The sequence below is a fragment of the Haliotis rubra genome, unplaced genomic scaffold (genome assembly GCF_003918875.1).
Source record: "Haliotis rubra isolate DU_JTF1 unplaced genomic scaffold, ASM391887v1 Scf32, whole genome shotgun sequence".
Taxonomy (NCBI): Eukaryota; Metazoa; Mollusca; class Gastropoda; order Lepetellida; family Haliotidae; genus Haliotis; species Haliotis rubra.
Window position 1 is genome coordinate 2,431,536 of NW_025766991.1, and position 26,043 is coordinate 2,457,578.

The window sequence follows — 26,043 nt, forward strand, 5'->3', positions numbered from 1 at the left end:
TCTCCCTGATGCCTATCTACCTCTTCTCTACCTCCCTCTTTTTAAATACCTTTCCCACCTCTGCTCCATGATCCATATCCAACCCTTCTCCACTATCTCTTCTCCCTGATGCCATACCTACTTCTCTGATCTCTACCTCCCTCCCTCTTTTTAAATGCCTTTCCCACCTCTGCTCCATGATCCATATCCACTTCTTTTCCCTGATGCCTATCTACCTCTTCTCTACCTCCCTCGTTTTAAATGCCTTCCCCACCTCTTCTCCATGATCCACATCCACCTCTTCTCCCCAATGCATATCCACCTCTTCTCTACCACCCTCTCCCACCTCTTCTCCATGATCCATATCCACCTCTTCTCCACTTCTCCTTTCCCACCTCTTCTTCAATATCTCTTACCTACCTCATTTCCACTATCCCTCACTTGTTGCCTTATTTGGTCATCTGGTTTTCTATTTCTACATCTCCCCTGTAGACATTCTGGGTTGTTAGAAGTCTAAGAAGTCAATGCTTGTCAAATGAGACAACTAAATTGATCAAGTATTCAGACTGATTCTCTCAGTTGATTTTGTTTTATTGTACCCCAATGGAGTAGACAGTTGTTCATAGCGTCAATCACAGGTTCGCCAGGTCTTCAATAAGTTTCTGACTGCCATCATATAATGTCTGAGCTTGACATGAAACAACAAACAAAACTCCAGCCAGTATGTATCCATTTTCTTGTCTACAATCATCCAGCTCTGCCTTTTGTTCTTCCCTCTATTCTGCATACCTTCTAGACTGACATTTACCGGGTAGTCTCAGAAATGAGTTATCTAACATACCTCCCTATAGTCACTGAGAGGGCTCAGAGAGATGTGATCCACACAATGGGTTGTGAATGCTCTGTTTTTATCAATCTGACCCTCCTGTAACTTTATAAGACGGAGGAAGCTGATTATGTCCACAGTCACAGGACTCTAATTTATCTTAATGTGAAACACTCTACCTGACAAATATCTGCTAGATTGAAAGGCTGATACTGAAGCAATTTTTCCTGGTCTAGTTTGAACCATGTGTTGTTTAAGTCAGTGTTTAATCACCTGGCTGGAGCTACCTGTAGTGTTTTACCTGATACCAGTGTTTAACACAGATAACACTGCTTGCTATTTGGCCTTGTTGAAATCTGTCAAGTCTCTTGGCATGGTTTGCGGTGGCCCACAGGTGTGTGTGGGGCGATGTTTGTGAAATCAGTGACATAGACCCGGTTATATTAAGTATGCACCTGTGTTTGGGCGGTGTATTACACTGGCCTCAGATAGCCTATTATCTTCTGATTGGCCGAGCCGCCATCGCATCTTGCCAGTCAGAACTGATTCCCATAGCTTTACAAGCCAGCTTCAAGTCCTGTTCATAACTATAGTCTGTTAGTAGTCCGTATAGGGTAATCTTTTCCCAGATCAGATCCTCACACACTCCTCTGAGCCACCTCACAGCTTTCATTACACCCTCAACACCCTCAACAGCCTCAATTATCCACTACCTCACTATCTTCATCCTCTTTCAACCTTTTATTGTACATTCTTTACTCTCTGACCACAAGTTTGCTAAACCACCCTTACATCACTTCCTCACTGTTCTTTAAACCCCTCACATTACCTTCATCACAACCTCTCCATCCCTAAACCCCTCTCACATCACCTGTCATCACAACCTCTCCATCCCTAAACCCCTCTCACATCACCTGTCATCACAACCTCTCCATCCCTAAACCCCTCTCACATCACCTGTCATCACAACCTCTCCATTTCTAAACCACCATCATGTCACCTGTCATCATAACCTCTCCATAACATAACACCCCTCACTTCACCTCTTCTCACAACCTCACCATCCCTTAACCCCTCTCACACCACCTCACCTCACAACCTCACCCCCTCACATCACCTGTCATCACAACCTCACATCCCCTTAACCCCCTCACATCACCTCTCCTCACAACCTCATCATCCCTTAACCCCCTCCATCACCTCTTCTCACAACCTCACCATCCCTTCACCCCCTCACATCACCTCTCCTCACAACCTCACCCTTAACCCTCCTCACATCATCTCTCCTCACAACCTCATCCCCTTAACCCCCTCACATCACCTGTCATCACAACCTCACCCCTTAACCCCCCTCACATCACCTCTGCTCACAACCTTAACCCCCCTCACATCACCTCTTCTCACAACCTGACATCCCTTTAACCCCCTCACGTCACCTCTCCTCACAGCCTAACCCCTTCACATCACCTCCCCTCCACAACCTCCCCCTCACATCACCTGTCATCACAACCTCACATCCTTTAACCCCCTCACATCACCTCTGCTCACAACCTTACTCCCCTTAACCCCCTCACATCACCTGTTATCACAACCTCCCTTAACCCCCCACACATCACCTCTCCTCACAACCTCACCATCCGTTAACCCCACTCACATCACCCTCTTATCAAAGTATTCACCTGCTACTCATGTGTATGTTCACATGTGGTCTGCTATATCTCCTGTATAAACTCCATATCAACATACACCTGTGGTGCACCCTGATTGTCAAAGCAATATTACCTGTACCATCTCCCATTTGCTCATATTCACCTGTAAAACACCTAGTTTTCATTCCCATAGCACTTGTGGTACCCTGTCTTTCATGAATAGATCGACCTACAGAACAACTCCCAATCCTAGCCCCACCGCCACCTCCATTGCTGTTCCCCATACTCTCAAGTGGTTCCACAGTTTCTCATGCTGCTATTCACCTGTGGAACACCTAGTTTTCATTCCCTTATAAACCTATGGCCAATGTTGTCTATTGTTTTTGCAGTTGCTTCGCATTATGGAATAACCTCGGTAGAGGTTTTACGATTGCAGGAGGTTTTACAATGATCATTGTAATACCTCGCAGGTTTTACAATGACCATTGTAAAACCTCATACCAGGTACGAAGTTTTACAATGGTTGTTGTAAAACCTCATACCCTGATGAGGTTTTGAAATGACCATTATTTAAGACTGATACAACTTTGTCTTGCTGACTGATCGTAAAATATCTAATTATTGAAAACTTCCAATATTCAGTGGCGATAACTGGTTTCGAACCGGCAACCCATCGCTCTCTAGCTTGGCGGTTTTATCGGGGGCTAACGCGCCCTCGGGATTTCCTTCCCCTGAGGTTTTACAATCTCAACCAAAACCTCGGAGTCGTCTTTTATCCTACACTTAACCCCCTGTGGTAGCCTGTTTCTCATACTGTAACCACCAGTCTGACTGGCTGTTTCTCAACCCCATAAACACCTCTACCATTCCTACCTGCAATCAGTCCGATGAGGTAGCCTTGTAGTTAAAGCGTTCGCTTGTCACATCGAAAATCCGGGTTCGATTCCCCACATGGGTACAATATGTGAAGCCCATTTCTGGTGTCTCCCACCTGATATTGCTGGAATATTGCAGTGTAAAACTAAACTCTCTCACTCTCTCCTACCTGCATTCTGCCATGTGGTCCTGTGCATAGTGCTCAGGTCACAATCAGTAAAAGTCAAGCACAGAGAGTTCTTGGATGGGTGACCGTGTTTGGCAGTTTAACTCCTGAGAGTTTCTAGGACTTCAGTCCTGCCCCACACTGAAGCACATGTGAAACATGTGATCTCACCTTAGGCAAGTGAGTTTTTTTCAAAATTGCCTCTGTTCACCCAGCAGAAAATGGGTACCCGGTAAAATATGTCATGAGACTATTACTTAACCTTCTAGCACCTCACAGGCAACTTGGGTTGTCCGGGGTAATAATGATCAGATTGTGCTCTTTGAGCAGGATATCTAGCCTGGAAAAGGCGCGCGTTATAAATATTCTCATTATTGTTAATATTATTCTGTAAACCAACCGACCGCCTCCGTGGTGTAGTGGTTAGAGCATCCGCCCGGAGAGCGGAAGGTCGCGGGTTCGATCCCCGACTGCGTCATACCAAAAGACGTTAAAATATGGTACTTGTTGGTCCCTGCCTGGCGCTCGGCATTAATGGGTACAACAAGGACTGTTCAGCTCGGAGTCAGTATAATGTGTCTGAGTGGGGTATTCATGCTTCACTGCGGCATGGTATCTCAGTGGGCTAGCACTATAAAACCAGCTTAAGTCTGGGCTAGTACAAGCAGCCGCACATACACCTACACACGCATGCACGTCGTCATATGAGCGAAATATTCTCAAGTACGACGTTAAACCCAATTTCACCTCACCTCACCTGTAAACCAAGCCTACCCTCTGATTGCTGTGTATTTCCACACCCCACCCACTCATCTCACCCCACCCACTCATCTCACCCCACCCCACATACTGTCTGCTGCTTTTTCCGTTACACACCTGTAATCAGCCTCCTCTCCCCTCTCCCATCATTCCAGCTTCTGTTAGTGATACATATGCCATGCTTTATGACTCACTCTATCTTGCAGATACTGTAATTGTGCAAAACTAAACTTGTTTTTCTAAATGCAGAGATTAAAGATTAAAGAACATCGCACATGTTTAGATTACAGTTGGATTTAGAGCAGGATAAATGAATGTATGAGCGAGTTATCAGAGAACACTTGTTGGTTCTCATTTCCTGTCATTCACTCAAGGATAACGTGGGTCCTAACATCAGCCCTTATGTTCAACCCTCCACTTGTATCAATGGCTCACAGGGCAGCATGCCATGACATGTATAGCTCACCTGATATTTTATGTGAAACGATATTCCACTCACCACATGTCAGTGAGAAGGGGGCACGATCTTCCGACATCTATATATACCTATGTAAAACAATATTCTACTTGCTACATCATAGATTATGTTGCAGGATTCCTTGACATATATAGCTCACCTGATACTTTCTATTAAACAAGATTCCACTCCCTAACTGACAAGTAGGTTGTGTGGTATAATTCACTCACTTTATTTTTCGGTGTGAAGCTGTCTTTCACATGACAACTTGATCAAGCATAATCTCATCTTTTATCATTTTTGTTTGCATTTATGTATATAAATAGTCATTTCTGACTTATCGGCTTGGTTAAGTTATGTCATGTAAATACAATTACAAACATCAATGCTCATGATGTAGACCCATGAAATCCGGGGTAGAATAGGTCTTCAGCAACCCATGCTTGTCACAAAAGGCGACTATGCTTGTCGTAAGAGGCGACTAACGGGATCGGGTGGTCAGGCTCGCTGACTTGGTTGACACATGTCATCGGTTCCCAATTGCGCAGATCGTGCTGTTGATCACTGGATTGTCTGGTCCAGACTTGATTACTTACAGACCGCCGCCATATAGCTGAAATATTGGTGAGTGGGTGAAACTAAACTCACTCACTCACTCACTCACTCACTCATGATGTCATTCTCTGGATTGTCTTGTCCAGACTTGATTATTTACAGACCGTCGCCATATAGCTGGAATATTGCTGGAACATCAAGCATATAGTAGTTCTCTTTGCCAAATGGAATTGTGTATAAGTGGTTCTGATTTCTCTTAAAGAACTGCAGCTCCACAAGTGTAGAACACTTTTTATCACAACTACCTTTTGGGGCACTTGTCAGGTCTTTGAATGGCACTTAGAAGTGATACACGTCAAGGAGAGAAAGTATGGATATCAGCTTAATAATAAGGAATATTCTTTTCGGAGTATATTGTTGCTCCTTCATCATATAGAAATACTATGAAACGTTGTATTCTTTATCACAAAGAAGTTGATTTCCATGAAATCTTTCTTTGTGTCAGGAGCGGTGGGGTAGCCTAGTGGTTAAAGCGTTCGCTCGTCACGCTGAAGACCCTTGTTTTATTCCCATGGCTGCAATGTGTGAAGCTCATTTTTGGTGTCACCTACTGTGATATTGCTGGAATATTGCTAAAAGTGGTGTAAAACTTCACTCACTCACTCTCTTTGTGTCATTGGTTGGTACAAAAAGGTACTGCCAATAACAGGATTATGTTATTTGTTCCTGTAGTTGTATGGAAAGCTGAAGCAATTAATCAAATCGAGAATATTGATGAATGTATCATTGATAGACAGAAATAATGTCCTCTGAGTGACTCATAAGTCATGGCTTTCTGTTTTATGTCGCATTAAAGCAGCATCATTACTCTGATCAATAGCCTCATCCCTGACAACTCGGTGTAAGCAAATATGACGAGTGGAGATCAAACAGTGCGTTATTGAAAAATGTGTTTATGAGTGAATTGGGGATATTCTCACAATGATGTTCCATCCTCTGTGACACACTATGGTATTTCTGTATCTCCTTGACACAAGAGGTGAGACAAGTTCATTAAGTCTTAATGGGAGTCGATGAGTACCTGTGGTCTCCAATAGTTTGCCGCCACAAATCTGTGTGTTTCTCGGTTCCGACAGCAGTCGACTAAAATAGTTGTTTTGAGTGGAGATTATGACATGGTGTAAAATGATTGCAAATCACACATATTCAAATATTTGCAAAACTAAGTGATTAAATATTTGTCAGATGTTGAACAAACAAGTCATGGCTTGTATGTAATGCATGCTGTGTTGATGGGGGGAAATGTTGCAAAAAATATATGACTTTGCCATGATGCCACTGTGGTCATTCTGGGTAAGTGTGAGTGAGTGAGTTTTGTTTTACGCCGCTTTTAACAGTATTACAGCAATATCATGCGGGGGACAGCAGAAATGGGCTTCACACATTGTACCCATTTGGGGATCTGAACTAGGTCTTCGGTGTGACCTTGACAATGGAATACAGAAATGAGGGGAATAGAAATGTTTGATACCATAAACACTCATTACCAACAGAAAAAAAATGATGATACTAAATATATCGTCAAGTCATACAACTTCGATCAACATGTAACTTCGATCACCCATTTTGAATGGTAATTGTCGCGATACGTAGCGATAACTTACGATATCTGCAGCTTTGATCTTCTGGTGACACCGCTTTCATTCGTTTGGACCGGAAAATGTTTCATGTCAAGTTACCAAACGTAAGTTATTGCTCATATTCAGCAAACAACTACTTTTTAACCCTAGATCAATAATGTAACTTCATCAGCTCAAATAAAATGTAAACAGTATTTATTTCACACGTAAATTGACAGCACACCTGTCTTCTGTTTGTTTACGTTGCTCGTCTAATTGTGACATGTCCAGACACGTGATATCCTTGTCAAAATTTAAAACTTTGGAAACAAGTAAGGGCCATTTCTTATAGAAAACTTAATGCCTTTTGAGAATTTCCGTCAATTTGTACCTGATGAGGTTCGAGCTATTGCCTCATTGATAAATACAACCTGGGCACAATGTACCCACCCTACATGTCAGTACAGAACATATTTACGTTTCTGCAAGCCAGTTTGCGGTGTTTGTCAACATTCTGAGGTTTGGTGCCCGTCACGATGAGCCTGAAGAATAACTCCCTGCATAATGCTTGTATATAAGCTGAATATTTGTGACTTTTCATCGTTTTTAGAAGTATTGAAACATAAAATGAACGTTTCATGGACATAAATACCATAAAATTAATTGGGACTGCTCTAACTGTGAATTTGACACAAGAGATCGTCCATATAAGTCATCCTGTTTACGCGACAAGCCAGCCAATCATATGATTGAACTTGTGTGATGTAGCTTTCTGGGTCACTTGTGTTGACAGTGAGAGGGCATGCCATGCCGCGATTGTGAAAAACAATAAAAATACCTGGATTTTTTAAATGTTTGACATAAATAAACAAGTTTAGAGGTAAGAGATTTGAAAATAAGATTATATGAATATAACTTTGAAACTTCAGCGACAGTTCTTAAGTGATCGAACTTACATGACACGAGGATACCATACACAGCAGTTGGTGTTTGGTGTTAAGTGTCTGGCAGTTCATGTTCAGTGTTAAGTGTCCATCAGGTCATGTTCAGTGTTAAGTGTCCATCAGGTCGTGTTCAGTGTTAAGTGTCCATCAGTTCATGTTCAGTGTTCAGTATCCATCAGTTCATGTTCAGTGTTAAGTGTCCAACAGTTCATGTTCAGTGTTAAGTGTCCATCAGGTCATGTTCAGTGTTAAGTGTCCATCAGTTCATGTTCAGTGTTGATTAACCATCAGTTCATGTTCAGTGTTAAGTGTCCATCACTTCATGTTCCGTGTTGAGTATCCATCAGTTCGTGTTCAGTTTTAAGTGTCCATCAGGTCATGTTCAGTGTTAAGTATCCATCAGTTCGTGTTCAGTGTTAAGTGTCCATCAGTTCGTGTTCAGTGTTAAGTGTCCATCATTTCATGTTCAGTGTTGTCCATCAGTATCCATCAGTTCATGTTCAGTGTTAAGTATCCATCAGTTCGTGTTCAGTTTTAAGTGTCCATCAGGTCATGTTCAGTGTTAAGTATCCATCAGTTCGTGTTCAGTGTTAAGTGTCCATCAGTTCGTGTTCAGTGTTCAGTATCCATCAGTTCATGTTCAGTGTTGATTAACCATCAGTTCATGTTCAGTGCTATGTGTTCATCAGTTCATGTTCAGTGCTATGTGTCCATCAGTTCATGTTCCGTGTTGATTAACCATCAGTTCGTGTTCAGTGTTAACTGTCCATCAGAGGCGTAATCCCAGCTGTAATAACCCAACTGTTACATGGCTCCTGGTTTCCTGCTTAACGTGACTGGGTACACATGCCACGTGGAAGATAGCAATATTTGTATGATTATAGACAGATTATCTTTGAAAGAAAGTGCTTATTTGACGCAACTGTATCAGGCTACTGTGAGATATACAATGAGACATCTGCAGCTAATGAGGTTCTGCTCCTGTGTGATGTGTACATACTTGTGGTGGGGGACTCGTCAGGAGGCAACATGTCGACATCTACACATGCCGCCGCCACTAAATGATTTCTTGCACCTGTTCCACACAACCACCAGCTGCAAATAACATCCACAAGCATGTGCATTTGAACGCGCATGCACGTGCACACACATTAGCACATATTTACACTTTCGTAGAGTCATTCACTGACAGCAGATTACCGCACCTGCTTGCAGTGAATGCCATCTGTAAATAATACGCTCGTACAGAACGTGTTCGTGTCTGCCAAAACGCTTACACCCAGCACCTGGTATGGAAGCATTTCATTTCTGTTTTTAGACAAACAATGAAAATTCTTTCAAACAAGTGCTGCACTTTTTCAAACACAAAACACAATATGGCTGAAATTCTGCCCACATGACGTTAACTCACTCGCAACACCTGACGTGAAACTTTCACTCACTCACTTCAGAAGCGTTTTATTTCCCACAGAGAGAATATCTTCACAGAACTTTGCAGTTTTCAGATAGCCCAGTGGAGGCAGTGTCTGCTTAACCTGGTAAATTTGGGTTCAGACCCCACTGGGGTGTATGCAGCTGACCATTATTGGCACCCAATGTGATTGTTGTGAAAGCACCTCAGGGGGTTTCAGCCCCCTTTGGCTTGATTCTAGAATGTTGGAGAGTTTTGACAATAAGTACTAAGTTTGGTCCAACTTCACGTTTTAGTTATAGCATTGAAGAAGCCAACAAAATTCCTTCAACAAATGTGCCTATAATACAGGTGCATACATATCTATGGCTAGCTGCTCTTCAACATGTTCAAAGAATATGAATATGAATTTACACTCCATGAAGATCCAGGCTAGTCTTCAGTAAGAGGTGTCTAACGCGATCGGGTGGTCAGGCTCGCTGTGTTGGTTGACACATGTCACCGTATACCAAGTGTGTAGATCGATGCTCATGATATCAGTCACTGGAATGTCTTGGCCACACTTGTTTTATCACAGACTGCCGTTGTATTCTTAGAATATTGCTGAGTGCAGAAACAAACACACTGACAACACACACACACACCCAAAACAACAACAACAAAAAAAACAACAACAAAAACAGCAAAAAAACAAACAAACAAAAACAACAACAAAAACAAGACCCCAAAGAACCCAAACACTTAGAATTTTGAATGAATTGCCAAGGTTTTGGCACTGGTTTGATCTCATTTAGATGGTACTTATTGATACTACTGCATTCAGGATTAGGGGCTATGAAATAAGGACTCAGAAAACTGTATGTGAGCTGGTTGTCCATGTTAATCTGTGGCCTAGTAGTGTTGGGCTAGTACTCTGAAACTGGCATCAGTCAGTACAGCCGCACACTGTGTTTGTTGTTGTTTAATGCAGCATATTGTGGTGGTCTGGAAAAAATCAAGTCTAGACCAGACAATCCAGTGATCAACAGCATGAGCATCAATCTACACAGTAGGAACACGATGACATGTGTCAACCAAGTCAGTGAGCCTGACCATCTGATCCTGTTAGCTGCCTTTTATGGCAAGCATGGGTTGATGAAGACCAATTTTTACCAGGATCTTCATGAATTTACACACACTCTATGTGCATGCGCATCACAGATAAATGAAACAGTCTAGAGGATGTGGAACCCCTTTCTATCTCAACTCATTTAAAGCCACTCCTATATTATTTCTATGCTGGGTTGTGTCCCTTAGGCATGCCAGGAACTGATCATCATGGGTTTGAATCTCGGTTCATGATTATATGGTAGTCTGCTCTGTAGAAGCTTATGCTTGTTGATGTCTTGGAGGTGGTTATCGTCTAACACTTGCATCGCTTCAGTGTTTCTTCCAGCATCAAGATGACATGTGTGACTGAAATGCTATTCAGAAAGGCATCAGCCAAACTATCTCATTCACTTCTCTATTATAGTTGTTTGTTGTTGTTGTTTAAGGCTGATCTCAACTATATTGCAGTCTATAAATAATCTTGAGTGAGTGAGTGAGTATGGTATTACGCCGCTTTTAGCAATATTCCAGCAACATCACGGTGGGGACACCGGAAATGGGCTTCACACAGTGTACCCATGTGGGGAATCGAACCCGGGTCTTACGGCGTGACAAGCGGACGCTTTAACCACTAGGCTACCCCACCGCCTCATAAATAATCTTGGATCTGACAATCTGATGATTGATGTCATGAGCATCGATCTGCACATTTGGATGTCACTGGATATGATGACCTGCATCCAAGTCAGCATGTCTTTCACCACAAGCATGACATGCTGAAGACCAATTCTGGCCCATATCTTTACTGGTCTCTATTCCATTTAGAGTGAGTGAGTAGGGTTTCATGCCGCTTTTAGCAATATTCCAGCAATATCAAGGTGGGGGACACCAGAAATGGGCATCACACATTGTACCCATCTGGGGCATCGAACCCGGACGTGACGTATTTGGCGTGATGTATTCCATTTAGAAATTAAATACTAATTAAAATTAAATGAATTATACTCCAAGAAACCATAATATATAGGTAGGTATAATTACATTGAGAAACTCAAACATAAAATAACAGAATGCTTTCCGTAGAAAATATTTATAATGTTTTCAGAAACCATGGCTGCTAAACCCTTGTTTATTCGATATATCTATGTTTTATAGACATAATTAAAAGTAGATTGGGTAATTAAAAGTTCCTGATCTTCCCAGCCCGCCTATATGTCCCAGTGGTAGTGTTAAAGATGATATGTGTGAGAGCAAGACCCCTGTACTGTTGATACGAGACATTAGTCAGTTGATCAGGCCCAGTAATGATAAGGACTCCAGTCAGCTATCGGAGCCATCTGAGTAGTGAGCCTCAATAAAACCCCTTGTCCCACATACAACAGATTTATATCATGATAAACAAAGCTGGCTACACACCATTTGCGCTACAGTTGTACAAACCCTTATCTCCGGGGGGAGCAGGGGGGAACACACTGTGTTATCAGTAAGGAGCTTCTTCTAAAGGGAATCATGGAGGACCAATAGCAATGAACTAGAAGAGATACACGATTCTACTGGTTATTTATTAATCAAAGATAATGATGTTTTTGTATCACAGGGGGCATGTTTTGCTATGATTATATGTTCTTGGTCGCTCTTTAAGCTGATCTAAGTGTCTCATATAATGCAAATTACTTCAATGGATTTAGGGGAGAAGGCGCAGGCTATGTTGGTAATCCTACAAATTTAGATTCAAATCATTTTGAATCGGCTATATTTGTCTGTGAAGTCAAATTGTGTTTTGTGTTTCAGTCGAGTCAGTTAATACCCTAATTACTGAATACACTGATTCAATTTGTGATTAATTACATGGAGACCGAGACTGGAAACCGATCAGATAGTGGAACCAACCTTCTGTGGTAGTGAGTGAGGTAGCTGGATTCAGCACTGCTTGGTAGTATTTCATTTGTATCACAACATGCCAGTTTAATGTACAGGGAAGTCTGAAGTGAGGAAGATGGTTACCACATTGATGCGATCCATGAGTGTAGGTATGGGTATGGTGCTGTAAAACCTACATATGTATCCTGAGATCTTGGATTCAAACCCATAAGCATCGGTTTCTTTTACACCTACGGGACAATACTCTGCGAAACAAATTGCAGTGCCGTAGATGACTGGGACATCTGTGTCCTGTAATGTTTCGTATATGTTGTTGTCTTTGAGGGAGATTGGGCGGCTCAATCGTCTAATGTGTCGCAGTATTGCTGTGTGTCATAGAGTTGCACCTGTGAAGATCCGGGTTAGAATTGGTCTTCAGTAACACGTGCTTGTCGCTAGAGGCGACTAACAGGATCGGGTGGTCAGGTTCGCTGACTGGGTTGACACATGTCATCGTATCCCATTTGCGCAGATCGATGTTCATGCTGTTGATCCCTGGATTGTCTGGTCCAGACTCGCTTATTTACAGACCGCCATATAGCTGGAATATTGCTGAGTGCAGCGTAAAACTAAACTCACTCACTCACTCACTCAGTTCTCTGCTGCAGACATGTCTTTTATCCTGTGGCTTCATTCAATTGCCATGCCCATGCATGTGTTTGTGATTGGTGCCACTAGTGGGCCAGGATATGCTCATCTGGTCTTATATCTCTTTTTTGTACTGATTCATGAGCACATGCTTATGATTTTCTGGGAATGTTGTTCATCACTTTTATTTTAACAAAACCAACATGCTTATATTCTCGATGTTCATTGTTTCTTAGTTTCTGGATGTTTCTTCTATAGATTAATCCTGATTTTAATAGGCGCTCATTAACCATAATGACTTGGGCATTAGGAAACACATATGGTATGGTGCTTCATCCATACCCAGAACCAGATTATCAATGAAACAGCCAAGTGGAAATTGGGATGGTTTTCTTCGTCACATCATTAATAGCCAAAATACAGAAATAAGGTTCTAAACTCACTCACACTGCTGCTATTGCCACTTATAGTCATACAGCTAAAGCTGCCTGTTTTGCATTCACATTACCAGCTAATCCCACCGGGTACCCATTGGCTAGGGGGTCAAATTGAACATGTATCTGTCAGTGTCACAGATTCAATGTATTTGTGCTCTCCGTCCATTCTAGGAAAACTTTTGTCGTATATTGAAAACCTGTTTTCACTTAATGAATCCATTGTGAATAACCCACTATGTAACATCATTAATAGCCCAATAACTGAGTTTCCAATGAATTTTGATGATCTATCCAAAAACATTTTCCACACTATTTTGCCTTTTATACCCAAATGAATCTCTTCCACAACATCATCGAGACTTGGAATCATTCAGAACCTGCAGCGTGGGTCAGTAAATGATTTAGTTGTGTTGAAACTGGGATGTTTAGTGGTTGACCTACCATCAACAAGTAAACTCCTGGCTGGATCAAGTGTGTGCAATGTTTACTTAGGATACACAAACAGACTTTCATGAATGGAAACTGAAGGTGACAGGTGACACCATCTCAGAGTACAGTGTGTCCTGACATAAGATGTATAGGATTATAGTGGTGTGGGTATCGTGGATCAGTGTGTCAAGTGCTCCAGTGTAATCCCTCTCCAACATACACTGTACATAGTATCCCTCCTGCATCTGTCATCCCGCTGGACACTCAGCCAGAGTCAACATACGCACCCACTCGGGATTCATCCTGTTCCCGGCTTGTGTCCAGATGCATATCGGGTGTCTTTCATTGTGTCTGGCTTCCTGTGCCAAAATTACAGTTGGTCTGAGATAAATGGGTATTGGGTGGTTGGAATGGTTTCGGAACAGTAACAGAACACGGATAGATGACTTGTTGTCAATGTAGAGCTCTTGTCCTGGTCTCTACACCACTAGGGAATCTTTATACTGTAACTACCACAGAACTCACACTTTTGTATTGTTACAATGATTTATGTACTGAGAATGAAAAGAAAGTGTTACAATAGAAGTCTATCATATCACAACAAGAGTATCAAATCCTGATGCCACAATAGCAGTATCAAATCCTGATGCCACAATAGGAGTATCAAATCCTGAGGCCACACTAGGAGTATCAAATCCTGATGCCACAATAGGAGTATCAAATCCTGATGCCACAATAGGAGTATCAAATCCTGATGCCACAATAGGAGTATCAAATCCTGAGGCCACAGTAGGAGTATCAAATCCTGAGGCCATAATAGGAGTATCAAATCCTGAGGCCATAATAGGAGTATCAAATCCTGATGCCATACGAGTATCAAATCCTGATGCCACACTAGGAGTATCAAATCCTGATGTCACACTAAGAGTATCAAATCCTGACGCCACAATAGCATTATTTAATTCTGATGCCACACTAGGGGTATCAAATCCTGATTCCACAATAGCAGTATCAAATCCTGATGCCACACTAGGAGTATCAAATCCTGATGCCACACTAGGAGTATCAAATTCTGATGCCATAATAGGAGTATCAAATCCTGATGCCATAATAGGAGTATCAAATCCTGATGCCATACGAGTATCAAATCCTGATGCCACAGTAGGAGTATCAAATCCTGATGCCACAGTAGGAGTATCATATCCTGATATCCAAACAGGAGTATCAAATCATATTGCAGTAGCAGTATCATTTCATGCTATCACAGTAGGAGTATCAAACCTTGCTGCCAATAGGCATATCAAGTCATAATGCCATAATAGGAGTATCCCATAGTTCATAGGTTATGTAAGATTATAACCATATCTCTAGGAACTGATGTAGTTACATTGAACATTCTATTTTATGGTCTGTGAACAAAATTAAGCCTTTTCAAAGACTCAGATGTACTATTGCTTATTCTCTGAATATAATAATTTTGGTAGAAACAAATAATTCCTTGCAAAGTGAAAAGGAGCCCAGTGATTTTGGAGATTCAGAACCTGAAACTGAGGAAATCTAGACCTGCTTCATTTAGGGCTTTAGCACTGCAGAAAGGGCAGGGTTGAAAGGAAAATAATGTTGTCTAGGGACTGTGAGACCAACTAAGACTCAGGTTTAATAAATACGCATTACGATCCGCACTTCTTTCAAATTTCCGAGCAACCTTCAATCGCCTTGTGTAGAAACAGTATTGAATATGTCGAAATAATTGCTGTCAAAATGGAAAGTAAACTAAACAAGTGTACATACAAGTAAGATGATGATAAATGCCAAATAACACAACAGAAATACGTTAAAAAGGAATGTAACTTTTGTCCAAGCTGGAAAATGTCAACAAGCGGTTGAGACTTCCTCTTCCATGTGCGCATGCACAAAAACGAAGTTGCAGGGTCTTCGTTTTTATATGCAGTTTTAGCGATTTAAAGTTGCCATTTTTACAGTTTCAGTAGCGAGGAATTATGTTTATGTTGCTTTTTCCACGATTAATGTGGGCTTTTCTGCATTTTTGTGCTCAGTGGGAAAGTTTTCTTTGGTGATGAAAGTCACAGCGCCATGATCCCATGTGGAGTGGGGCCTGGTTGCTTTAATTCCCCAGCTTGTCCTGTCGTCCCTCCAGTCTCCCACCATGCCTCTGACATCAGTAGTATAGACATGTGAAATGTATCATTGTAGATAAATATGGATGTCATTTGAAGCTTGAACTGGTTTTTACATTGCTTGTCAGCCATGTAATCTGTCCCTGTTGTTTGTGCTCAACATGACAAGCCATCTGTGAGGGTGTCGGCTTTCAGTTCAGGTGTACAGGGGGAAGGGACTCACAGAGGGAAGGGGGGACTGATGGAGGGGGAAGGGATTAACAGGGGGAGGGTAGGACAAGTCATGTCTTCTCTAACCACAATTCAAGAAAACATCTCTCACTTCAAATGAGGTGTTATGGTCTATGTTACATGTGTCTGTATGCTTAGTGGAAGATTACAAGAGGAGAGAGAGTGTGCTTTCAGATGACTTGGCAAATACATATATGGCTGCTATGTTCCTAGTGTTTCTTACTGTCAGCCAGATGATGCAACCTTGTAATGAATACATGCTGTCATTAACTGTGAACATGTGTCTTTGAAACGTGATGGTTGATGCAATATTGAGGGTGGCCCATTATTTTCAACATGGAGTGACACCAGCTCTGGGGGATTTTGGCAGTAACATTGCCTGTGAGAACACAACCTGGTGCAGACAATGCACAAGCGTAAACTTCAAACAAAACACTGTTTGTGGATTATGTATGCAGTTAATTGTTGTGAACTGATCTGTGTAAGCCCTGTACATCTGGGCAGGTGCAACACAGGGACGTCATTGTGGCTTGATGTGAAGTGGTATGGTAAATACATTGCAGGACTACAACTGCTGGTACTGCCACTACCCCTACCACTACCACTACCACTACCACTACCACTACCTCACCACTGTCACAACCACTACCACTGTCACTACCCTACCACTCACTGTCACTACCGCTACCACTACCACTGTCACTACCACTACCACTACCACTACCACTACCACTACCACTACCACTGTCACTACCACTACCACTCACCACTACCACCACTACCACCACCACTACCACTACCCACTACCACCACCACTACCACTACCACTACCACTACCACCACCACTACCACGTCACTGCCACTACCACTACCACTGTCACTACACCACTGCCACTACCACCACCACTACCAGCACTGCCACTACCACCACCACTACCACTACCACTGCCACTACCACTACTACCACTACCACTACCACTGCTACCACTACCACTACCACTACCACTACCACCACCACCACTACCACTGCCACTGCCACTACCACTGCCACTGCTACCACCACTACCACTGCCACCACCACTGCCACTACCACTGCCACCACTGCCACTACCACTGCCACCACTGCTACACTGCCACTGCCACTGCCACTACCACTACCACTGCCACTACCACTACCACTACCACTGCCACTAATTCACCGCCACTGCCACCACCCCTACCACTGCCACTGCCACTACCACTGCCACTGCCACTGCCACTGCCACTGCCACTACCACTACCACCTGCCACTGCCACTACCCTGCCACTACCCCTACCACTACCACTACCCCTGCCACTACCACTACCCTGCCACTCACCACTGCCACTACCACTACCACCACCACTACCCCTGCCACTGCCACTCACCCCTGCCACCACCACTGCCACTGCCACTGCCACTACCACTACCACTGCCACTGCCACTGCCACTACCCCTACCACTGCCCCTGCCACTGCCACTACCACTACCACTGCCACTGCCACTGCCACTACCACTGCCACTACCCCTACCACTGCCACTGCCACTACCCCTTCCACTGCCACAACCACTTTCCCCTTTTGATGTTTCTATGATTCCCCCTGATAATGTTTCTATGATTCCCCCTGATAATGTTTCTATGATTCCCCCCTGATAATGTTTGTAGGTTTGTGGACTATGAACACTGGGCCTATGCTAGTGGGTTCACCAAAGTCTTAATTTCATGGGCCTGAACCCTTCAGGCTTTCCTAAGTGTGTCTCTGTAATATAGCCAAAATACAGAAATAAGGTTCTAAACTCACTCACACTGCTGCTATTGCCACTTATAGTCATACAGCTAAAGCTGCCTGTTTTGCATTCACATTACCATCTGATCCCACCGGGTACCCATTGGCTAGGGGGTCAAATTGAACATGTATCTGTCAGTGTCACAGATTCAATGTATTTGTGCTCTCCGTCCATTCTAGGAAAACTTTTGTAGTATATTATGTCTCCCCTCGGAGGGTCGGGAGACATATTTGTGGTTGAGTTTCTGTCGGCGGGCAACGGCGTTCCCACTGTTTCCAGAACATAACTCTAAAACTACTTTGACCAATCTTCACAAAATTTGCTATACTGCCTCTCCAAATCATGTAGATGTGCCTTTTGGGGGTTTGAGTTTTTTTGTCAATTTTATTTTTTTTCTGTTTTCATGGCAACAATTTGGACTTTGTCTTTTTGAAGGGTAAAGTTCATTTCCGGAGCATAATTCTGAAACTAATTGACCCATCTTCACCAACTTTGCTTCTCCATATCATGTAGATGTGCCTTTTGGGGGGTTTGAACTTTTCTCTCAATTTAATTTTTTTCAGTTTCAATGGCATCAAATTTGGACTTGGTCTTTTTGAAGATAGAGATTTTGAAATTGAAGGAATCAAATGAATTGTTTGAGGTCTCAACGTTGAATTGGGTGAAGGGGAAACATCTGTTTTTATGAGTAAAAACACTTTCTAGTTGAAAACCTGTTTTCTCTTAATGAATCCATTGTGAAATAACCCACTATGTAATACTTATGCGATAATATGTAATACATTGAATAAACTAACTCATTCATGTTACCTCCTGTTTCCCAAATATTTTATCCATTTAATCAGAAGTTCATTCAATTCTTCAAGAATTCCAAGGATGATAATATGTATCAGGTTTACAATTCAAGTTTTTCAAATTAATAGGAAGTTTTTCCTCTCTGGAATATTGCCAATCTCTGAAAGAACCAGAAAGGCCAAGAATCAATATTCTATATTCCACACACATCTTTAAGACGACCTGTTGATGTATTTGATGTGCTGTCTGTTTCAGACAGCCTGTTGTTGTGTGATGTATTGTGTATGTTGAAGACATCAGTGTCTCTATATGTCTGTGCCTGTGTTGTAGGTGTCTGCTGAGAGGGCTGTCACCTGCAGCGACGATGGCACGATACGAATCTGGGACTTTGTGCTGCCAAAAGGAGCACTCAAGAAGTCAGCTTGAAGAGTCATTTTCTTGCTATAGGCAGCTACAGGTGATGGTGTCCATGCTACAGATAGAGCTACATGGAGATGGTGTCCATGCTACAGACAGAGCTACATGGAGATGGTGTCCATGCTACAGACAGAGCTACATGGAGATGGTGTCCATGCTACAGATAGAGCTACATGGAGATGGTGTCCATGCTACAGATAGAGCTACATGGAGATGGTGTATCCAGAGCTACATGGAGATGGTGTCCATGCTACAGATAGAGCTACATGGAGATGGTGTCCATGCTACAGACAGAGCTACATGGAGATGGTGTCCATGCTACAGATAGAGCTACATGGGGCTACAGATGGTGTCCATGCTACAGATGGAGAGATAGATGCTGTCCATGCTACAGATAGATGGTGTCCATGCTACAGATAGAGCTACATGGAGATGGTGTCCATGCTACAGACAGAGCTACATGGAGATGGTGTCCATGCTACAGATAGAGCTACATGGAGATGGTGTCCATGCTACAGACAGAGCTACATGGAGATGGTGTCCATGCTACAGACAGAGCTACATACAGACAGAGCTACATGGAGATGGTGTCCATGCTACAGACAGAGCTACATGGAGATGGTGTCCATGCTACAGACAGAGCTACATGGAGATGGTGTCCATGCTACAGACAGAGCTACATGGAGATGGTGTCCATGCTACAGACAGAGCTACATGGAGATGGTGTCCATGCTACAGACAGAGCTACATGGAGATGGTGTCCATGCTAGAGCTAAATGGAGATGGTGTCCATGCTACAGACAGAGACATGGAGATGGTGTCCATGCTACAGATAGAGCTACATGGAGATGGTGTCCATGCTACAGATAGAGCTACATGGAGATGGTGTCCATGCTACAGACAGAGCTACATGGAGATGGTGTCCATGCTGCAGATAGAGCTACATGGAGGTAATATTTAAAGATTGAGCTACACGGAGATGATCTATGTGCTACAGAGCTACTTGAAGGAGACCTCCGTGCTACAGACTAGACAATACCAGTAGCATGACAAAGGACAAACTGTTTCCGAACAAAAACCATGACATAATGTTATATTTATCGAGATTAGAAATACCTACATCATAGAGTGTAGCAATATACAGCGGTACCTCATTGCACATTTTGAAAACAATAGTTAAGAAAAAACATGAATAAGTTCTCGTCTATATCCCACGCAATACCCTAATGCTACTGTTTTCATCACAGGCATCCGGATTACATAGGCGGATCCAGAGGGGGGTTGCGCAACTCCGCTTTTGTTCTGCAAGTTTATTAAATGATCATTGAAACTCTCGTGAAAATGAAGTGTGCACCCCCTCTTTCGCAAGAGTGCGCACCACCCCGCCTTTCTAAAAAATCTGTATCCGCCCCTGGATGAATGGATTCCACTGTATATATTTCCATTTTAAGGAAGCATTAGTGTTTTGTTACAGATTATATTTATATTCCTTGCAATTTTGTTTACCTACAGGAGTTTTTATATATCATTTGGTTTTTTAATGAGGGAATTTTAAGAGATTTTGTACTTGTACTTTTTCCATTTCTAAGTGAACATTTTCAAGTGTTGATAAAGTAACCTGGATTGTGGATCTGGGCCCATTTCACAAACTGATCTTTGTGCTAAGGAGATCGCAACTCCGAAAACTTACAACTCAGACTTACAACTTTTGTAGTGCAACGATTGCTTTGTAGAATGGGTTAATGGTAAGTGTCCGTCCACATTGTCCTGTGGCAAGACACTTCATTTACTAACAAGCGGTATGTAGGGAAGACAACTTTCTGGCAAGATGGACTTTATTGTTCAATGTGTTCATTTGGTCATCATGGCCATCGTGTTTACTTACACACAAGGTCATCCATACAACTGCTTGTTATTAAAAGACCAGACTTCTGCTGTGGCAGTCAAAGAATACCTTGTTGTGTACTGCTGACTTTGTCCAAGACGTGTTTTATATATAATTTTGAATTTGAGTAAATTTGAACTGCTGTGATATTACCTTGCAATACTGCTGTGTTTGATATTTTATCTCACATTCTTCCATATACATATGTTATTTTGATGATGATGATGATGATGATGATGATGATGATGATGATGATGATGATGATGATGATGATGATGATGATGATGATGATGATCCAAATTATGTACTGCCCTGAAAATGAGACTGCATGTCATGGGTTGCTTAATTGAAAGCATGCCAAGCCTTTAAAAATATAAACCTCGTAATCATCTATTGAAAGTGTGAGTAAAGATTTATGTTGCTGTTGCAGCAATATTCCAGCAATATCATAGCATGGAACATCACAAAAGGGCTTTCCACATTGCACCCACATGGGGATTCAAACCTGTATCTTTGGTTTGATAAGCAAACACTCCAACCACTAAGCTACCTGACTGCTGCCTAATAATGATATACTTATGCCAAACTGATGAATATACACAAATGTAGAATAGGGTTCAAGTCTTCACAAGGGTACAATGTATGAAACCCATTCTCCATATATTCCCAGCCATAATGTAGCTGGGATATTGATAAAGCCAGATATTTATTTATTTATTCCTTTGATATTTGTGGATTTTGATCATGATAAATATGGTCAGTACTTTGATATAATTAAAATGATTTCTTTCTGGGGAATTGTTTTATTAACAGTGACATTTACTGGGTCAGTAGGAGGAAATATAGAGAGACTATTGTACTGGACAATTAATTATTAACCTGAAAGTGACACCAGAGTTTCAAATGTCAGTTATATATTCTCTGGAGGCAGTGATCTATTTCAGTCGATGGCAAATGAGCTTATATTCAGTACACTGGTGGCAGCATTAAAGTGAGGGAGTGAGTTGAATTTTTACGCCGCACTCTGCAATATTCCAGCTATATGGCGGCGGTCTGTAAATAATCGAGTCTGGACCAGACAATCCAGTGATCAACAGTATGAGCATCGATCTGCACAATTGGGAACCGATGACATGTGTCAACCAAGTCAGCGAGTCTGACCACCCGATCCCGGTAGTCGCCTCTTACGACAAGCATGGGTTACTGAAGATCAATATTCTAACCCGGACCTTCATGGGTAGGCAGCATTAAAGACATTGCACGATGAACCTATATTTGAATGTGGGTTGGGGTGTCAGTGGAGCTTTTATCAAGTGAAAATACTGCAATGTAAATACAAAAAGCAGCATAAACCATATTCACTGAATCACAGACTTTGCATGATGAAGAATTTGTGCATGTATAATTTACAACACTTCATGAACTGTAACCTCTTGTGGTCCTGTTCTGCAAAGCAGTTGCTAAGGTGGTATAACTCCCATACTTTAATATAGAGTTGCAACAATAGAAGCAATAAGATTGCTTTGTACGTCACCATGGGCAGTAGGTCTACATTTGTAGTCAACCATGTGTATTGTGTATGTTCAGTTGAACATAAACTGTATTGTGTCAGTAAAACAGTGTTCTGATGCAATCAAAAATTCATAATAAGACTTTGCTCTATTATGAACATCATCATGATATTTTTGTAAATGTTTAATAAACTTTAAATTCTTCTGAAAGTTTTATTTAGGCTAATGAGACTCTGCAATGCTGATAAAATAGTAATTAGCCTCATGGACAATGTATTTATTTCCTTCTTTGAGAGGCATTTATTTATGTTGTATAGGTGAAGGAAAACCAAGTTCTATGGATAGTCAACTTCTTGCTTGATAACGGTGTTAGTACCTACACTGAAACGTCGCACTCATTGCAATAAAGAAGTTTACTATCCATAGAACTTGGCTTTCCTTATTAATTTCCTTTTGGTTTTACGAGAATTGGTTAGATAGTGAATATATGTTGATGGTAGTTTGCTGGAACCATTCTCAAGACTGCTATTAGTATCTGGAACAACACTCAAGTAGTCCAATATATTTTCTTCATCATAAAATTTGTTCCATTTTGACAAGGGATGTTCATTTAGCTTTAATGTTCCTGTAAAAGTTATTTTCTGACCATAGTTTCTATTTTCAACAATTTCTTAGTGATGGCGCTGTCATCCTCCAGCCAAACCAGTGCGTCCTTTATCTACATCCTCATCTGAAACCATGAGGTTAATAACACTGAATCTATGCACGTTTGAGTAGATCATGCAATGGTCTGATCAGATATTAAGTATAGCTACCATTTAGAAAATATCATATAGGTTGAAATATACTTCCCATCAAAAGTTTAGACTCACTTAAAACACTCACTATATGTTATGTATATACATATGGTTACATCGAAGATGAATTTCTCCACTAACTTGGGGAACCAACTGCAAACCTTAAGCAGATGAACTGCACGATGATCATGCATCAAATTGCTGAAAAGCATGTGCAAATATCGTGCATGTGAACAGCTGCGTTTAGGTGTAAAGTTTTGTTAAGAATTCGCCAATTTTCACTGATTTTTATCATTTATTGAACTCATGACAGCAATCTTTTCAACGTTACGAATTTGTTTTACAATACATCAGTTCATGTGTAAACAATACCTTTAAACAGTATGGAATAATTTGCTAAATCTAGTTTAGAACAGTTGCCTGAAGTAAGTGGCTATATTTATACTAGTGAGTCTAAACTTTTGATGGAAAGTATATATTAGTGATTGTAAAAATATTTGGAGAATTCAAGATGCTATTTTAGACATGGAATTATATGTAAGTTTTAATTTCATCAAAGGGAATGAAAAAAGGGTGTTTCTAAATATGTTTATTTTAGGTTTTTTGTTTCACTGAAGAAAGTATTGATCTGGCCTGGTATATTAAAATAAGGGTGGAGGTCTTTGGATGAATTGGTGTTAATGCAAAGAATGGTATGGTTATTCAGAAAAGGTCATGATGAAACATTAACATTTTCACACTAAAGGTCAGGCTCTCTTTAACAATTTGATAACATTACAAAATCAATTATTCAGCAGTTATCTCAAGAATGTGGGAAGCACAAACCAAAATATATTACTTTTGTCAAATTTAATGATGAAATTCCTGCAATACTAATGTTTTGGTTCAGATCAAGCAGTATACAGTTATTGTTTGGAGGAGTCATCTCGGTTAAGTGCCAACCCATATTGTCACTTGCTTGTCTGAAGATGCAATAATCTCCAGTAGGTGGTATATGGTGTTGAAGTTCATACAAGTCACTTATCTATTTTACAATCATTGAAGGTACTAATTCCTGTGAATGCAATACCCCTATTACAACAGTGCCAGAATTCCTCCATTTTGACTGCCATTACATGATAAAACATTTTCACTTATGCTACTGCAAGGGTATCAGATCACGAACTAGTCTTTCGATTAGAAAACATAAAATGGTAAATATATACTGAAGGAATCAATTAAGGAAACAGCACTTCAAGGCAGTGTTCATTTATTTATTCTCAGATTTCCTCCCACAGCGCTTTTCAAAGCTGGTGTTGAAACCTGGAAAATATTAAAGGAACACTTGAATGTTCATCTGTTCCTTTATTTGTTTCTCTCAGTATATTACAATGTAACAAAATAACAAACAAAAAATATATTGTAGTACAGGAAGAGGTTTTCTTGCCTCCATGTGCACATAAGATTAGAAAAGCACGATACTATTACTTGTACAACTAATTATGTATAGTTAACAACGAAGAGGACTTCATCTGAAAATCGTAATATTTATATACTCTGATAACAGGCTTTATACAGGATTTATGTCACTGATGTATCAGAGGTAGTATTCTTTGAATTATTATCAGTGGTAACTATTGTTTGATGTCCGTATTGGTCAGTTCATGCAATTCACATTTACATGCATGGTTTTATATTTGATATGATGTATTTTGTATATTATGTATATTAAGTATTTATATTTTATATGTGTTGCTGTTGGAGTGAATAATAGTTGATGTTTTTGGATGAATTATATATCAACAACCCCAGGCCCTATCCAAAGAAGTGTTTTATATTTTTGAAAAACTTCTAAAAGTATATATCAAAATCAGTTTTTTAGAATACATGCTTCAGAATTGGTGGGGCCTGTGTGGTTGATTTTTGTGGCAACTGTGATAATAAATAACTGGATATAATAGGGAAAATGTTTTTATTCTGCTGTTTTGTTTTCAAAGCTCAATGTATGTTTTTTTAAGTACAAGGAGGCTACAGTTACAAGTGTATTTTGACATGTTTGTAGACTTCATATCAGTTGTTGATAAAAGACTGATAAACTGACAGGCCATGTTGGAAATGACGGAAGCCAGGCAGATCTGTGCTCCATGTCTTGCATCATGATGTAGCCAGCACTTCATCTTTTTGGTTCACCGCTAGATCTGTAGTGTAGGACAACAGGTCTGTCATGGTCCACACAGATCAGGCAGCTGGTCTAAGCTGTAGGACAACAATTTTGTCATGGTCCACACTGATCAGGCAGCTGGTTGAAGCTGTAGGACAACAGTTCTGTCACGGTCCACACAGATCAGGCAGCTGGTTGAAGCTGTAGGATGATAGGTCTGTCATGGTCTACACAGATCAGGCAGCTGGTCTAAGCTGTAGGACAAAAGTTTTGTCACGGTCCGCACAGATCAGGCAGCTGGTCTAAGCTGTAGGACAACTTCTGTTATGGTCCACACAGATCAGGCAGCTGGTCTAAGCTGTAGGACAACAGTTTTGTCATGGTCCGCACAGATCAGGCAGCTGGTCTAAGCTGTAGGACAACAGTTGTGTCACGGTCCGCACAGATCAGGTAGCTGGTCTAAGCTGTAGGACAACAGTTTTGTCATGGTCCCCACAGATCAGGCAACTGGTCTAAGCTGTAGGACAATAGTTCTGTCATGGCCTACACGGATAAGGTAGCTTGTCTAAGCTATAGGACAACAGTTCTGTTATGGTCTACACAGATCAGGCAGCTGGT

General features: G+C 41.3%; 1 protein-coding gene across 1 annotated transcript in view; it reads left to right on the forward strand.

Annotated features, from left to right (window-relative positions):
- The window catches only part of LOC124283744, a 116,145-nt gene extending 96,731 nt beyond the window's left edge, over positions 1–19,414 (forward strand). The window contains exon 22 of the mRNA XM_046719768.1: positions 19,006–19,414. Coding sequence (XP_046575724.1) covers positions 19,006–19,101 — 96 coding nt within the window. The 3' untranslated portion in view covers positions 19,102–19,414. The remainder of the gene's footprint in view (positions 1–19,005) is intronic.
- Positions 19,415–26,043: the final 6,629 nt, after the last annotated feature.